This window comes from Colletotrichum paranaense (genome assembly GCF_030867605.1).
Source record: "Colletotrichum paranaense strain IMI 384185 chromosome Unknown Scaffold_4.1, whole genome shotgun sequence".
Taxonomy (NCBI): domain Eukaryota; kingdom Fungi; phylum Ascomycota; class Sordariomycetes; order Glomerellales; family Glomerellaceae; genus Colletotrichum; species Colletotrichum paranaense.
In genome coordinates, this window is record NW_026848962.1 from 42,817 (window position 1) to 59,377 (window position 16,561).

At 52.9% G+C, this 16,561-nt stretch overlaps 5 protein-coding genes across 5 annotated transcripts; all 5 read right to left on the bottom strand.

Annotated features, from left to right (window-relative positions):
* Nucleotides 1-202: 202 nt before the first annotated feature.
* On the bottom strand, nucleotides 203-3,811 carry CPAR01_05001 (SH3 domain-containing protein; the record flags this gene model as incomplete). Its single annotated transcript, XM_060489280.1, has 4 exons — nucleotides 203-228; nucleotides 290-2,122; nucleotides 2,185-3,541; nucleotides 3,614-3,811. The coding sequence occupies 4 exons, from the start codon at nucleotides 3,809-3,811 to the stop codon at nucleotides 203-205; spliced, it is 3,414 nt and encodes a 1,137-aa protein (XP_060350746.1).
* Nucleotides 3,812-5,576: 1,765 nt separating this feature from the next.
* On the bottom strand, nucleotides 5,577-8,949 carry CPAR01_05002 (AMP deaminase; the record flags this gene model as incomplete). Its single annotated transcript, XM_060489281.1, has 4 exons — nucleotides 5,577-5,922; nucleotides 5,982-7,102; nucleotides 7,174-8,798; nucleotides 8,943-8,949. 4 exons carry the CDS (start codon nucleotides 8,947-8,949, stop codon nucleotides 5,577-5,579), a joined length of 3,099 nt encoding a protein of 1,032 aa, XP_060350747.1.
* Nucleotides 8,950-9,602: 653 nt separating this feature from the next.
* CPAR01_05003 (NST UDP-N-acetylglucosamine transporter) lies at nucleotides 9,603-11,102 on the bottom strand (the record flags this gene model as incomplete). Its single annotated transcript, XM_060489282.1, has 5 exons — nucleotides 9,603-10,199; nucleotides 10,255-10,609; nucleotides 10,654-10,696; nucleotides 10,751-10,776; nucleotides 10,816-11,102. 5 exons carry the CDS (start codon nucleotides 11,100-11,102, stop codon nucleotides 9,603-9,605), a joined length of 1,308 nt encoding a protein of 435 aa, XP_060350748.1.
* Nucleotides 11,103-12,781: 1,679 nt separating this feature from the next.
* Nucleotides 12,782-14,659, bottom strand: CPAR01_05004 (protein phosphatase PP2A regulatory subunit B; the record flags this gene model as incomplete). The annotated part of the gene is made up of 6 exons (XM_060489283.1): nucleotides 12,782-12,805; nucleotides 12,882-13,477; nucleotides 13,548-14,199; nucleotides 14,272-14,369; nucleotides 14,471-14,511; nucleotides 14,616-14,659. 6 exons carry the CDS (start codon nucleotides 14,657-14,659, stop codon nucleotides 12,782-12,784), a joined length of 1,455 nt encoding a protein of 484 aa, XP_060350749.1.
* A 111-nt stretch (nucleotides 14,660-14,770) lies between these two features.
* CPAR01_05005 (uncharacterized protein) lies at nucleotides 14,771-15,514 on the bottom strand (the record flags this gene model as incomplete). Its single annotated transcript, XM_060489284.1, has 1 exon — nucleotides 14,771-15,514. One exon carries the CDS (start codon nucleotides 15,512-15,514, stop codon nucleotides 14,771-14,773), a length of 744 nt encoding a protein of 247 aa, XP_060350750.1.
* Nucleotides 15,515-16,561: the final 1,047 nt, after the last annotated feature.

Below are 16,561 nucleotides of genomic sequence, written 5' to 3' on the forward strand. Positions count from 1 at the left end.
CACGAGCTTCACATTGATGCCGAAAGCAAGGTCAAAGAAGTAGTATTAAGTACATCTATGCACGTACACTGGTAAGACGGTGGTAAACACACATGGCACCTATGCTATGCAGCGTGTGTTTAGAAAGGGGGAAATGCGGCCAGTTGATTCGCTCGCTCCAATCCTGAAGACGAGTCCATCAAGAACGGAGATGGATATGCAATTAGAAACCGAAGGGGTTGTTGGGAGCTAGATATTCCAGTTAGCAAAATCCTGCAGGAACCCTGTAGATGAGAATGTGTAAACTGACTTGCTTGTGAGAGATTGGCCCGCCGGCCTGTAGCCTGCGGCATCAACTTCTTTGCGTCGCCTGTAACTCCGAAGCGAACCGGCGGAGGAGGACCTGTCTTCTGAGGCTGCAAAGGCTGCACCGGTGCTTGAAGCCCGGCGCTGCCCATATTGTTGAATCCTCTCATGCCAGTTTGCTGCGGTTGGAAGCCAGGCATGCCGGTTCTTTGCGGCTCCATGGCAGGGGGCAAGAATGAGTTGATGCTTCCGGTGGGTTGCGCATTGAAACCCTGGAGCTGTCCGAACTGACCAGGAAAGCCGGTAGGTTGCGCCTGCATTGGGGAGAACTGGCTTTGCCTTTGAGGATCCGCGAAAGGGCTTTGAGAAGGCGCGCCTGTCATCATTGGCTGCTGCATCGACTGCATAAACTGTCCACCAGTCTGCTGCATGCCAGGGTTGAAGCCCATCACCCCCGGGACTGGTTGCTGCTGAGGTACGGGATAGGCATTCATCTGCTGCTGTGGCATTTGTGGTTGTTGCTGTTGCTGCTGTTGCATGGTATACTGCTGCTGCAAACGTGCTTGATTCAGGTCATTCATGCTCTGCCCTGGCGGTGCCACCTGAGTCTGGAAAGTTTGGTGGGAAACGCCAGTCATTTGAGGCATCAGAGGCGGTGGCGCGAAGGCGCTCTGCTGAGCAGTCTGAGGTGCTGACAATGGTCTCGACGGCGGTGGCAGCATCAGCGAGCCAGTGTTCGCCATAGACGGAGGCGGGGCTGGCCTTTGCCGCTGTGTAGCTTGCTGGGATGTCGGCAGGCCTGTAGAACTCGGCCTGATGGTATCAAAGAATGACGGCGTAGCTCCAGTGGGTTGAGGCGCCTGCACCGGTGCCGGTGGTTGAACAACGACCGGGCTTGGCGCCGGCGGCTGGGCTGTCCGTTGCGGCTCCAGAGGCTTCGACAGCAGTGACAATTCCTGCATGGAGCCAGTGAGAGCAGGCACTTGAGGGGGCGGTGTCTGTTGTTCCGGTGGTTGAGTTGAAGCCGGAGTAGGAACTGCGGCAGGGCGAGGGGGCTCTTGAGGTTGCTTTGCGGGCTTCACATCCCATGCATCATCATCAAAACCACTAATCGTCTTGGCCGTCGCTGTTGAAGCAGAGGCAGGCGACTTGGAGTCGGTGTCTTCGCTCGGGCTGGACCCCTTTGCAGTGAATGCCTTGGGGTCCACGACATCACTCGTTTGCACTGCGGGTGCCGGTCTGCCTTTTCTGGTGTTGTTCCGGAGAGCCCCGCCAGGACCAGAGAAGAGACCTCCAGAAGCCCCGTCGCCTTCTCCATTTGCCTTGTCAGCGCCGTTCTTCACTCGGCCAAACTTCTGGTCCAGTGTACGCATAACTTTTAGTATATCTCCTTCGCGAAGACCCAGATTACGAAGCACCGAGGCGTCAACGTCTGGAAGTACACTTTCATCCATCGAGTCCTTGGCGAAGGCCTGTGCATATCGCTCGCACAAGCCTACGGCAACATCGCAAGTGAGGAAGAACTGGAACCAATCGTACTCGGGCTTCTGCGATTGTCCAACTGAGGCGCCGATTCCTGCAGGCGGCGAGTTTCTGGCTTGTGAGGCCCTGGCTTTCTTGACATTCGACAATGGCTTGTCTTCGTCCAGTGAAATGCCCGTAGCACGTTCGACGTATTCGAGGTCCTCCACTGACATTTTTGCCACAGGAACTGCAATCTTGACGCCATTCATCTTATGCAGATTGATCTTGCCGTCCTTGAGTCCGAGGAACTGTGCGTCGACGCTGAAAGACTTCGATCGGTCCGTCCACGTCCGCACTTTGGCGGGATCCGGCTCTGTAACAATAGTGTTAGTACAGAGTGTACACCAGAACCTAAGACTGAGGGTCATTGCTTACTAGATTTGCCGGATCGGCCTTGACTGCCGCCTTCGCCACGTCCGTTTTCGCGTTTGCTCCGCTGCCCATAGTTATTACCATTTTCTCTTGCCATAAGACTGCTGCCTCGCTTTGGTAGAGGCATTCCTGGCCCTACCTGCTGTGAGCTGTCCCTCTGAGCCGCTTTGACAGCCTCCTTTGTCAACCTGATCTCTTCCAAGCGGTTCTGTTCGACGGTTGACTTCGCCGCGTTCAATCCGGTGTTGCTGGCGGGTGGGGCGATGGAGCCTGTGACCTCGATATAACTACTCGGGACGACGCCCTCCTTGCCGTTTTTAACACGCCGAACCTGCCACCATTCTTCGCTCTTGGTATCGTCGATTATGATGACATCGTCACCAACGGCAACAGTGACCTCGTCGTCGCCTTGAGCCATAAAATCGTAAAGCACTTGACCTTTCTTCTGTGCCTTTCCTGAGCCGGCAAGAATAACCTCTCGGAGTCCCTCTGCTCTGACGGCACCGGCTAGTTCGCCTAGAGCGCCCACAATCTCTTCAGCTGTATCTTTGGCTCCAGCATGGAAATCTACGCTTTTGCTCGGCCTGACAAGTTCCAAGAACACGTGCTTACCCTCGCGAGAGTAATGGGTCATCTTCTCCGCTGTCCACTCTTGTGAGGGACCATCCTGGGCACGCTCCGGGGCAATCAATATGTTCCCAGTTGCTAGATTGATACCTAGAGTGGTGGGCATCTTTTTCCGCTTGCCCATCACGGATACCATCTCGTTGATATTGTACATGTGGAATCCACCAGGCGCACGATAAGGTGGTTCTTCGACTTCGGGTTCCTGGTCATACAGACGGGTGTCAATCGATCTTTGAGATTGGATACGTGCGGGTGCCGGTGCGACCTGTGAAATTGGACGGGCGGGCAGAGCCGGGCTTCTAACCGGCTCCTCATCCGATGGCTCTGATGCTGGGGACTGCGGTGACATTGGGGGAGTAGCAGCGCGCGGTGGAGGGACGGAACGACCCGCCATTACACCTGCCAGAGCCGCCGCGGGATTGTTATCGTTAGAGTTGGTTGGTGTGTAGGCAGACTCCGGCCTCTCCGAATAGCTTTCCGTGACAGCAGAAGCAGAACTTGTGCGTGACGGTAACGTCGGAGGCGGCGAAGGTTGAGCCGCAGTATCCTCTGCTTCGCCAACTTCAATGTAATTGGCAGGTACGAAGCCATAATCGTCATCTAGACCGACCAGAATCCAGTCAGGGTCCGATGTGTCGTAGACGTCGAGGACAGCATCTTCGGGGAAGGAAAGCTCCTCGTCTGTTTGCCTAGTATATTCAAACAGAGCGCGCGCCTTTGCGACAGGTTGTGCCTGAGATGAAGTTAGTATACACATCGCTACGCTGAATGAAGCCTCGGTGGGAGCGGCCTCAGGTGCGCCTACTTCTTCTACATAATTATTCGGAACGAGACCTTCGGGTTCTTCTTCGTCGTCGGCACTAGCCTTCTTCTTTGCTTTCCACCAATCATCCTCGGCGTTCTTCTCAAGCACGTAGAGAATATCCCCATCGTTGATGGCAAGCTCGCCTTCGGCTTGGGGAAGGTAGTCATAGACGGCCTTATAGACTCCTAAGAATCCCATGTTGGCGGGGCTTCGTGGGCTTCTGTGCGCCGGAATATTCGCGAGTAGGGTAAATGATCGCGCAGGCGTTTATGTGCGGGGAAATCCGCGTATCATGAGATGGAAGGATCGCAGTTCGAGTGGGTGGTTGAGGGTGTCGTACTTCTAGCTGAAGGGCAGTATGGGGAGAAGCCGCTGCTGGCTGCCGGCGTCCCCGCGGATGGGCAACGGTTCAAAACTCGCAATGATTGGCGTTGAAAGGCTCCTAAAGACACAATGGGCCGAGGTCAACTTCAGAGCCGCCAAACAGCTAGACAGCCAAACGTTCAAGAGGGCCGGGTCAGTGAAGATATATCGAGCATTGGGGAACGGATAGGCAATGCCGTACGATGACATCTGCCATAGACTACCTAGACAATGTCGCGGAGCAGAGGAGGATAGGCAAGTACAGAGAGCGTGGACGGGACTAAATACAGCGCGAAACAATTGCCATAAAGATATTCTTAATAAACTCACAAGTCATCAGGTATCGCGATCGCATCAGTTCGTGGGTTCGTGGGTACAGATGATGAATGAAGGCGAGTTGAGCTTGACTGGCGGTAACTGCGGCTGCAGGGATTTGGCAGCTTGTGCAGTACCACAGGAATTGATTGTTGATTTAATGTGATAGGCAAGATGGTGGTTGAAGGAATAAGGTAGCTTGACCGAGCAAAGGCGTATCGGTGGAAGGTAGAAGGTGGAATGGGAGATGGAGACGTGATTATCGTGGCGGGTGCTCAGGTAGTTGCGGTTATCCGTTAGACACTATTATTGCCATATGCGATGATGGTGGAGGTGTCGTGGCTGTGATACATGGGCACTAGGAACCGGAGGAGCTGGACTTGGAACCGGTACGCTGAGTGAGACTGGCCCGGTGTGGAGCATGACAATGGTAACCTACCTAGGTACGCTCTGGGTGCTGAGCTGGACTGCGAGCAGCGCCATGGGGAGGGTGGAAGATGAAGATACCTTGAGGTACTTTGTACCTAATCAGGGTGGCAGGCAAAGTTGGGTGGGGGGCTCCGTTATCCGTCACTGCCGCCGTCATTGTTAGAAACCTGGCAGGTACCTGGCTGTTCACCCATACCGGAAGACTCGAAAATACGGGTAGATGCATATACACACATACACATGCGTCATCCGTCAGGTTGGCGCGCATGTTCCTCAGCATAGGTACTCTATCCATGTTGTTTCGCAGAAGAATGTCAATGGACCTTCCTCATTGCATGTTTCCTCATTGTGATATAATTCGACGCAGTGATAACCTTTCCATGGCAATATTTACATCCCGCAACGCCCTTCCTCAAATTGGAATGTGCCATGCCCGGTGTTGCGCCTCGAGGCACCCTAAGCTCAGTGAACCTCATCTCTGCGGCCCGAATGGCTCTCCCCCGTGCTTCGCTGCCCGATATGGGACACTGCCACAGAGAGCGGTTCATAATTTGGACATCTGTCCCATGGCCTTGTCAGAGACGGGTATTTCTGGCTCATGAGGTTAAGATCACTGCGGGCCGAAGATCAAAACACTCCGCAACATGGCAGTTCACCTTGTTTGAACAAGCGATCAAATCACTCACTATCGCACACATGAATGGTTTCGTGAATATCCGCAGAAATGTCTTATATCCAGGTATCTTAATGCATTAGCCAATGCTTCCCCTTAACCTTGTCTCCGATCTGCAATCCGCCATGTCGGACTCAGATTGTTTTCCCCATCTCTTTCACCACGTCAGCGCAGCCAGTCACCTCACTGGCTGCTCCCTGTTCTACCCCGGCTGAAAACACCAGGAAACAATTTAGGATCTCGTCCCGAGGTGTGGCCGTCAGTTGACCACGACGCTTCTCCAGAAGGTGCGAGACTGGCAGGGGAGGCAACTACATCATCTTCAAGGACCGCTGCGCTGTTGGGTCCTCCCACCGCTGTCTGCGTGCCACCTCCGTTACCCGCGGCACTGTCAACACCCGCGCTGGCCGGCCCGCGTTGCACTGCTGGGTGGTGTCCACCGATGATGCTTTGGGCCACACTCTGCTGGTCAGCTGTGACGGCCGAGTCAGAGGTTTCATTGGCACCGTAGTTGATGTACTTGTGAAGCCTACTACCCGTTAGCATGCTCCTGGATCTTGGTCGGAGTTCCGCCACCGTGATGCTTACATGTCATGCTCCTCTCTCAGGGTCTGGTATCTGAATTCTTCCCTACGATCAGGCACATTGGTTTTAACCATGGCGTTACCTGCCTTGCCCGGAAGCTTGAAGTTAGGTCCAAGCCACTGCTCCTTAATCGCACTTTCGAAGCCGCTCTGCTTGACTGAATTCTTTGCGAGTTCACACATGTCCACGGGGCTTAGCTTGTAGATCTGGGCTGCCACGGCGTACTCCTCCATGAGAGGCTCCTTTGTAAAAGCGAATTGAAGTGGATCGTCCGTCGACAACGAGACATTGAGACCCCGGCGGAAGTACTGGTAAAACGGGTTCCTCTCATAAGCAAGGAATAAAGCGTTGTTGCTCAGCGGCGACATGGCGATGCCAATCTGTTCAAGGTAGAAAATGTACTGCAGAAGCGGAACCTTGCGTAGCAGGAGACCATGACTGATGCTGTGGCAACAAAGGAGAGCCACAGCCAGATGCTCGCTGTCACCAGCCTCACCACAGTGTGGTCGTAGCACGAACGTGTTGAAACCCCGACGTTGGCGCAGTGCGTTGAGCGATGACATGTTGGAGAACAGGTAATAAAGCCAGTAACTGTAGGGAGGGTTTTGCTTCGAGTCCCAAACCTTAGGCACGGGAAACTTCTTGAACAGGCGCCGCTCAATTTTGCTCTCGTCGTCGACACTGTCGAACCCAATCACCCTCTGCAGGAAGACATGCAGCTTCGGGTGGCTCGAGGGATCTCTTGAGACTTCGAACAGGGGCTCGAAGACATTTTTGACCACCTGTTCGAAAGTGTCCATGAGCCCGCTGGCCTTGTACACATCGTACAAACGAGGAATCTGAATGAGCCATCGTACGTTGTGGGAGAAAAGCTTGTTGTCAACAACCCAGGCCGCAAGCTTATCCCATTCGTCAAGGGACTTTCCGTAAATGGAGATGCGCCATTCAACCATCTGGTATTTGCTCGATTCAAGATCAGCAATGACCTCCTTGGTGATTTCTGCCAAATAGCGGCCATTGATGAAGTTGTCTGTCTTGAGGAAGATTGTACGAAGCCGGGATTCGCCAATTGGATTGTACTTGAGATTGAACTTGTCAAATCTGTGGAACGAATCCGTGTGCGCCTTTCGATAGGTATTAGTCATTAGGTTCAGAACGTATCAAGAAAAAAATAGGCTCCAGTACAAAAACTTACATGCATATCTAGAGTGTCAATGGAAAGGTCGTATGCGGTGAGGTTGATACTCTGGAACACCTCCGCTAGAGTTAGGTGCCTGTCGTCGCGGAAAAGCACAACCTCGTCCGGGCACTTCTTCATCTTGCTCTTGATGAAACGCAGGAGATGTTTTTGGTTCATGCAAGCAGAGTGGTGAACGTGGGTGTCAACCTTGCGCACATTGTAAAAGTCTCTGTGGGGGACTTTTTTGCTGTCCGCAGTCTCCTGGTACTCGTTGAGGAGGGCGTAAAGATTGAATTTGCCTTCGAGATACTGGAGTCGACGGAATGCGAAACTCTTGCTTGGTCCGTCTGAGGAAATGCTCAGAATTTGATCCAGGTCCATGTAAAACTCTCGGATAGTAGGAACCCGAATAACCGGATTTCCTCTCGCCTCGGCCTCTGCGTCATCGAATACTTGATAGACACCACTATCGTCAAGCTTAAACGTCATCTTGTCGGCGGAGGGGACTGGGAGCAGGTCCTGCATATCGAAGTCTTCTCCAATGTCTTGGCCAGGCTTCCGCTTCTTCGATGTGGGCTTAGCTTCGGAATCCTGTGCCCGGCGGCCTGTGTGGTCACTTGCCGCTGTGGCAGATGATGGCAAGACCATGCTGCCATTCAAGCTATTGGCGTTGCTAGTGGTATGCTCGACAGAAACCGCAGCTCTTGCGTGCTCGGCTCCCCAAGCTGGCTGGGGAGGAGGTGGGTATATCGACCAAGTAGGATCATCCCTAGGATTGTCATCGGGCCTTTGGAGAGAAAGTCCGATGTACCTCTCTCGTAGGTCCATGATGCTCTGGATATTCTTCGAGATAGCACTGAGCTCGGCCGTAATGTGCGGATCGGTATCTGAAAAGGCAGCAACACCAAGGGCAGCAGGCTGGTTCGTAATGCCAATACTTGGGCCAGGCTCGTGGCCCAGGCCCAGATTGCTGAACTCACTATTCAGAAGCCTGGGGTCGACTTCGTGGAAAGGCTGTTTCCGCGGAGGCGAGAAATGCTCTGCACTGGCAGCCTGCTGCTGCTGCTGCGTCGGTTCCGGCAGCATCATTTCTTCGTGTGCCGCAGCTTTGCCTCTCACTTGACCCTGTCCTTTACCTAGGGGAGATGAGTCCATCGGATGGTCGAGATTCCGAGTGCCGGCAGAAACGTCACGATGCTCAGAGCCGACAATGACTGGGCTTCCGTGGGGTGTCGCATGGCCTTGAGACCACACACCACTGCCCGTCTTCAGCTGACCAACCTGGCTACGTTGGTAAAACAATTTGGCGTCAGTCTGGCTCATCTGGCGGTCCGCAACAGGGTCGTAGAAGGCGGTCCTTGTGGGGAGGTCCCGAGGAAGCATGCCGTCTTGCAGACTCGCTCCATCGTGTTCCTGGCCATGGGGCGACAAAGGGTTTGCATCTGACGCGGGTGCATCACCGGGAGTTTGCCCCCCTGACCCCTCGGAGCTATTGTCGCCTCGAGAGTCCAGCGCACCCAATTCGCCGTCAGAGTCGGTGTCACCATCGTGGAGCGAGAACGTGGGGCCTCTTTTTGGGGAGGTTGAGGCGGACGTCGGGTCTTTTGGATTCAACAAGGCTTGTGTCTGATTACGGCAAACTGTCAGCACATTACGAAGCACGAAGCTATACGCTATAGGATGGGAGAAGAACTTGGCCTTCTATGAGGAATGAGGGGTAGCTTACCAGCGTGAATTGAAATTACCATATCCGTTCGGGGGAAGAGGCTTCAAAGAGTACATACCAGCCATATTGAGAAGCGTGTTGAACCCTACCGTGGAGTTCTGTAGAGCCCTTCCCCCAAGAAAAGAAAAAAAGAAAACAGAGATCCAGCAATTCCCCAGAGACAACGGCAGAATTATGATGCAGGAGCTATCGCAGTATCGGGTAATCGCATGCACTAGCACTCCAAAGTGGGATAAGAACCAGAGGACAATGGATACCTAAGCGGGTGGTGGAGGGGTAGCGGTTGGCTCCGACCTCCGACTCGTGACCGCGGCGGGGTCCTAAGCTGCCACTGACCGCGACCACGGCGATAGGCTATCATATACCTACCTAAGGTAGGGCACCTACCCGTTATGCCTATGTCTCTGGCCCCTCAGGTAAGATATTATGGAACCTGTCTTGTCTTTGACTTACGGGCATCTACCCTGCCTGTCTAGGTCATTACCATTCAATAGCCTATAACCAAGTCATGAAGCTCGCCGGATGAGTCAAAGATTGTAGTCATAATGTCGGTGGGCCACTATCGAGAGGTACAAACATCAACCATGCTGGTTCCCCAATCAGACGCCTGCTGTTGAACACAACCATAGGTATGGATGTCTGGAAGTCTCTTGGAAGGGTTTTCTATCTCTGAATCGGATGTGTAAGTCCGTCTAGTGACTGTCTAAACTTTCTAGCTCTATTTCGCACCCACATTCTTTTGCACCCTAGAGGTCTTAGCTCTGGAATCCAATGAGTATAGGCCTCCAGCTCCAAACACGATCATTGCCCCGACTAGAGTCCCCACAGCCAAGCGATTCCCGAAAAGCCATATGCTCAAAAGTAGACTGACCAGCTTGCGAATGTTCAAGACAATGGTGACAGTCAATGCTGAGGACACGGCAGCGAGCAAGTTTACACCCCGGATACATGCGTACTGGGTAACGACGTTTGTCACCAAATAGGCAAGTTGGCTCGGAACTTGAAGTTTGAAGAGACCATCTCCAACGTCTCCTTTGAGGCCAAGGCCGGGAAGATGCGCCATGGGGAGCGATAAAGGCGGACTGTTTGCTAGTTTCCGAAATTGGCGGATCAGTGATGGCGCCAACGGCAAGAAGAGCGGTAGTGACAAAAGGTGTGAGTAGAAGAGATTCTCTCGCCAATGGGGGCCGTATTGCTTATACGTCTCTTCTGTGTAGAGACCCATGATGGCGGAGAGGACCTGTGCCACGAACAGCACAACGAGGCCGGTTCCAAAAGCGGGCTTGCCACTCCCCTCGATTGCCTTTGAAGAGGTCTGGACAGCAATTAGAACGAGAGAGCCCGTCAGGATTTAGGCAACGCTTGCGTACCTTTGACTGCGAGTCCGACCACGCTGCGGTGATGACACCGAATGTCAGGAGAACGACAGCCACGATCTGTATGCGAGAGTACTTTTTCCCATAAAGAGACCCGGCAACCATGGTTGTAATACTTCCACCGGACCGAAGAATGATATGCACAGGAACGGAGATGTCATAGCTGAAGGCATGGTTGTTCAACACATTGATGCTGAAGAACAGCACAATATTGATGATCCAGCGGCGTAGAGGGACCTTGTTCTGCTGCAAGAAGAGCGGTGGTCTCGATCGATCGAATTGGGAAAAGTATCCGGTGACAGCGACAAAGAGGAATTGGACAAACGTCAGGAGGGTTCCTGCACACGAACTTGTCAGGAGGGGCTATAGAGCGCGGGGTCCATGGTGACATACCACTTGCAGGTTCGACCCTGGAGGGAAAGGGCTTGATTAGCAACTGCAAACATTCAGAAGTTTGACGGCAAAGCCGGAGTATGGGAGCAGTGCTTACTTGATGATAGCTTCCAAGGCATACACCTTTAAACAGTGAGGTCAGCATGTCTGTAGCTCTGATACGGTCGGTTGAGCATAGGTTCACCAACATTGGAGCAGCAGCCGCCAAAAATCAGGCCAAGCATAACACCAACGGTGATCCATTGGGAAAAGAGACCGGCGGCTATGCGACCGGCAGTCTGCAGAGACTTTTCGCTAGAAGCATGTCCATTCATGGCCGAACCTTTGGCGGCTTGATCGACCGTCTTCTCGTCATCGTAACCCCGAGCAGGAGAATCCATCTTCTCCAAGGGAGGCGATGAGATGCCTTTCGGCTGTCCGCGTCGTCGAGTAGTCGCCGGAGAGGACATTGAGGCTGCTCGAAGCCTGCGTGCGAATAGTTGAAAGGATTGGACTAGACTTTTGGGGGGTTCAAAGTATAATTGCAAAGGTGCGGCGCGCAGCGTGCAGCGTGTCCGAGACACTGGGACGCCGGTACAGCTGGGACGGGAACCAGGTACGAGGTACGGAGTAACTTAGTAAGGTACCTTCCTTTACCTTAAGGTTTAGAGGACAGATCAGGGCGAGGGCGGCCAATGACAGTGGCGCAATTGGGATCTGAGCTGCCTGGGCTGTGTCGGGACTCTGCTCCGCCCCAAACTTCCATCAAAGACCACGTCTGTGTCTCTCAGTCTCTCCAGTCGTTTTATGGTTCCATGGAGACTTTCACGATGGGGGTCGGGTGCTTGGGAAATCGGGCTACCTACTTTACGGCACTTGTCCCTGACAGACCTTAGGAGCCTCTACTCGAATTCACTTTGGAGTTGATACATGCTCCCTGGCATTGGATCCAGCTGAAGCCCCCACCCAGGCTTTCCGCTCATGCTCTCAAAGTTGGAGGCTTCACTTACTACCTCAAGCGGTAAGGTAGTCTTGGGTTATGATCAAAGTTGTACAATGAAGTCGATGAGCCAGCGGTTGCAGGTTGGGGCGGCTACCTCAAGCAACATGCCCCGCTCCACTTGCTCTTGCCGTGCTACTTAATACGCTTGCTAACATACCTCCGTCACGACTATTTATCCGTACCTTTCGTTACCTGGGTCAGGTATCTAAAGATGGCCTCAGCGTGCCTGCGTGAGGATCCATACTTTGCTCGATTCCCTCGTCCTAACTAGGTAGACTTGGGACCTGACAGGAACTTCGAGATCCCTTGAGAACCAATCTAGGTACCTCAAGCCACCCAACCCACACAACTTCACCTACCTGCATAGATAAGTGCGAGTTCTTAGGTAGTAGGTAGTTGATACAGATCTATTTCGGGGAATAAAGTTAAGAAATCGAAATCTTGCGCAACGGGACAAACCACAGCCGTGGGACCAATCTTGAATGACAGCATCTGGGCATCAGGTCGCTGCATGATTGTCGAATCGCATGCAGGAAGCACCGTCCTCTCATGTTCAAATCGCAGCAGTAGCCTTTAGGGAACCCTCAGAAAGGTAGGTGAAATATCCGTTACCTTGCATAATTAGGTGTAAGGGTATGTCAATAACCTCCGCAGTGCACACCTGCGACACTCGGATACTGCATCTCGTGTACTTGGGCTTACCATCATACGTCACAATATGCTCAAAACAGGCGAGAATCTCGTTGCCTCCAATTCTACTATAGAAATCAGAGAGGCATTGATAACCGTGACGACGTGACACGATGGTCGGGTCCATCTATTCCTAGTGCTTCTTCCATATCTTCCACGTGTTCCTTCACCACTGTCCTCTTCCCAAGCACTTTTCGATGGTCCCGAGTACCCAGCAAACTCTTTCCTACTGGTCGAGTTGGCCTCTTGATTCGAAAGTCTGGCAAAGACGGCGATTGTATCAAGAGGCCACAGCTGCGACGTAGACCCGAGACATCTTCTCCTGTCAACCAAATCCTCCAGGTTGTAGGAGGCGATAGCCTCGATCCACATCGTCCAACTGTGTTGCTGTGCTTCGTCCGAGCATGAGTGTCCTCACTCGTCATAGTGCTCAAGGGCTTCGGTTGTTATCCATCCTTATAGTGCAGAGAAGACAAATAGCTATGAAAGAAGTCAGCCCACTCAACACCCAAATTCCAGGGATGGAAAGAGAATCATCATGCCGACAAGGACTTACGTTGTTCGTTGCCGCAATCGCGATGCTATCCTCAAATGGATGCCAGCTCATATGGAGGATCTTCTTGTTGAAGTCGATCTGGTCGGCATCGGTTTCCTTGCGCATCCTTTGGCCCTGGCCACCGGCTCCAGCAGCAGGACTACCAGCACGGGAACCTCCCTTCTTGCCACCATTGGTTGCGGTTGGGCTCGTAGACGAATTGATGGGTGTCGGTACGCCAACCTTCTTAGCCTTGAAGGCAGACTTGTCGGCCTGCAGCACCACTTCAACTTCCTTGTCGGGGTCTGAAGGATAAATCATGAAATTGTTGTTGTAGCTGCCAGTCATGACGTTCTTGGCATCCCCTGAGAAGACAACCTCAAACTTGTCAAAGATGCTGTCGTTCTCATACGTATCGCATAACCGAGGACGCAGGTGCTCGTGAATGGGAATCGTCTTGACGGGCTGTCGCTCCATGTTGATATCCCAAATCTTCACCGTCAGGTAATCGCGAGAGAGGATGTAACGACCATCATAGGAGAATCGAACGTCTGAGATGGAGGAAATGATTTCGGAGAAAAACGACCTCGAGGACGGATCTTCCTCTTGCTCAAAGACTACATCGATGACAAAATGTTAGCGTCGAGCAGATCGCAAAGAGTTCGGACGGAGAAGCGCAGTACGTACGCTTTGCGTGGCTATCACAGAGAGCACTCTGGCGCATGTCGGCAAGCTTGATGGTGCCCTTGGAGCTTGCGTACATGAACCAATTGCAGCTTAGAGGGTGAAACTCGGCAGCGGTGATAACCTCAGTCAGCTCCTCCATGTTTGCAGGCTTGATGTCGACAATGTTGAAGCTCTGATCCTGGATATTCAGGTTCCAGAGGTTGATGCGGAGGTCGTCCGAGCTGATAAATGTCTCGCCATCGCTGTTGACGGATATGCTGTTGATGTGATAGGCGTGGGCATTTGCATACGTTCGGCGAGGTACGGCGGCAACGACGGTGTCATGATGGGTTAGGCGGGGCATGATGAGGTCTTCAGAGTTCTTGAAGCGATGCGCAGGTGACTGCTTCGGAGCACCCCCACCGCCAGCGAGGTTTGCGGGAGTCAAGTCATCGGATAGATTGTTCTCGGCAACGACCTTAAGCGACTTTTCGAATACCTTCCATAGCTTGATCGTCTTGTCGTTTGTTGAGAGCAGATAGTGTGATGCATTCTGTCGACGACACCACTTGATCTTATTGATCTTTTCCTCAATCTCCAGCGACTTCAGGTAGTCAAACTCGGGTTCGTGGGACTGGAATTCGGTATGGAACTTGTACTCGCATGTCTTTTTCTGTTCAAGAATATTAGCATAAGTTCAAGAATGAAGAGTACGCCTTCCACTTGGATGCCAGGTTTGGCTCACCGTTTCGTTCCGTTCGAACAATACGACCCGGCCGCCTTTGTCTCCCGTCGCGAGATAGTTACCCGTGTGATCGAACTCGACCGTTGAGATGATATCAGCTGGGAGAAAGGGTTAGATCTACAGACGATAGAGTCGACAGAACCTGCCATAGTAGCGGCGGTAGTGGTCGCCAGACAAGGAATTGCGGGCTGCAGCTTACCTTCGGTGATGTCCTCCACATCGCCCTTGTCTCCAAAGCACCTATTGCGTAGCGTAAGCACTTATCCCAGCAAGGGCGAGGGCGGGGCAGTCGAGATGAGGATAATGGAAAGGAAGACATGGAGCCAAGGAGCAAGAGCACGTACTGGGTGAACTTCCACGTGGGGGAGTTCGTGTCGCTGTCCACCATGTTTGCAGACCAGTTCTGTACGGGCTAAGGAATGGACTTGTAGATGTTGATATGGACGAGCGGAAGAGGCGAGGTGGCGGGGTATGTCGAAGACGAACGAAGGGGCGAGCTTTAGTGGTGCGGAAAGAGAGAGAGAGAGAGGTTGTCTCTCGGCGCTGGGAGAATATGGACAGGGCTGAGATGGGCCACACGACAGTCGAGCTGGACGGCGCGAAGAGCGTGGGTTGGTGCTGAGGTGAGAGTAACTGCGATGATGTGCGCAGAAGAGGGACCTAAAAACACGCAGGCAAAGTGGAGGAGTGCGAGAGGCAATTGCGGACGAAGAGCAGGCGAGTGGTTTCTATGTCGTTGGGATGAGGCAGAGATAGATCGGGCGGGTCGTAGTTGACGAGGGGTTGAAAAGGGAGGCCCGTAGCTCGAAGGCTCTGCGGTAAGGAAGGGTAGGTGCGTGGTGTTTGGCGTATGCGGCAGCGGGAGTGGAAATGCTTCAGGGATTTGCACAAAGGCGTATTGCTTCGGATGCTGGGACGGTTGAATATTCTGATGACGGCGAAGACCAAAAGTCGGTTGGTCGAGGGCTTGCACGTTGTTCGTATGGAGGGGGGGTATCGCGGCGCAGATTGCGGGTAGGCGAGAGCAGGGTGCAGACTGCGCAAGGTTGAGGTTGGGGTGAGAAGGTAAGGTCAGGTAGGTAAGGTAGGTAGGTGGGAGTGGTGGAGTGATGGTGGACGGGATAGAAAGAGGTGACGCTAAGGTAAGGTAGAGAGAGAGGGATGTTGCGTGGGCTTGATTTGCTTCCAGGTCTTCCAGATTCGCTAAGGTACGGATAGGTATCCAATCCGTACTGTATTCCATACACCCCGGGCTGACTGATCGATGGCACTGGTAGCAGGATAAGGTAGGTGGGCGCCGTAAGGTACCGGTGCTGCCCTCCCGTCCACTGCGACCTACCTAGGTACCTACCTTAGGTAAGGTGCCTTGGGTAAAGTGAGGTACCTACATACGTTGTTGTCGTACCCAACCTAACGAGCTCCGATTTGTGGCTGCCATGAGAGCGGGCGGGATGAGGGTCAACATAGGAATCCAGCGGGAATCACGGTTGGATATCGAAGTACCTACGCGCCACGGAGTACTCCCTACCTACCCAAGGTCGACCTGGAATTCAGTAGACAGTTGTTGACGGGACCGGTACCTACCTTACCTTACTTAGTCTGAGGTGGGTGGCACGATTGGGTTGGAGGCATACCTAGGTTCGCCCAATACGGAGTAGGGTAAGTAAAGTAAGTAAGTACGGATACCTACTTATCCGTAATGTGCCGCTATCGATGTATTTCCCATGTACGGAACGATAGCTAGGTAGAGTAGCTTACATAAATAACTTTGACAAAAGCGTAAGTATCACCCAACATTCACGGGCAAGTCCCTCAAATGACACAGAGAGAGGCACAGAAACGATTCAGTAGGTCATGAATCAAAAAGTCGACAACAGCAGGGTTCGAACCTGCGCATCCGAAGATAATAGATATAGAACAATAAATAATTCAAGTCTATCGCCTTGGACCACTCGGCCATGTTGCCTTGCCCCGACGAGGTGTTGAGGGGTTCAAGACGCTCCTCTTGACTGTGATTCCCCGCCCTGCGCTTCCCCCACTTGCGTCCCACGACTACGTAAGTGGAATGGTGAATATCTACCTAGTAAAAGCTTGAAGCTACCAGCTGCGCTGGGGTACAGTACTCCGTACGCAACTCATAAACGGGGCTCACATGTGCAGCCAAAGAGCCCGGCCGAATGGAGATTGCCGAAGAGACGTCAATTGCTTCCGGGTCAATTCGCACGCTTGGTGCACATCACCTTACTGTTGGGAGGTACCCTAGGTACCGTTTATCACCCGGAACGCAAAG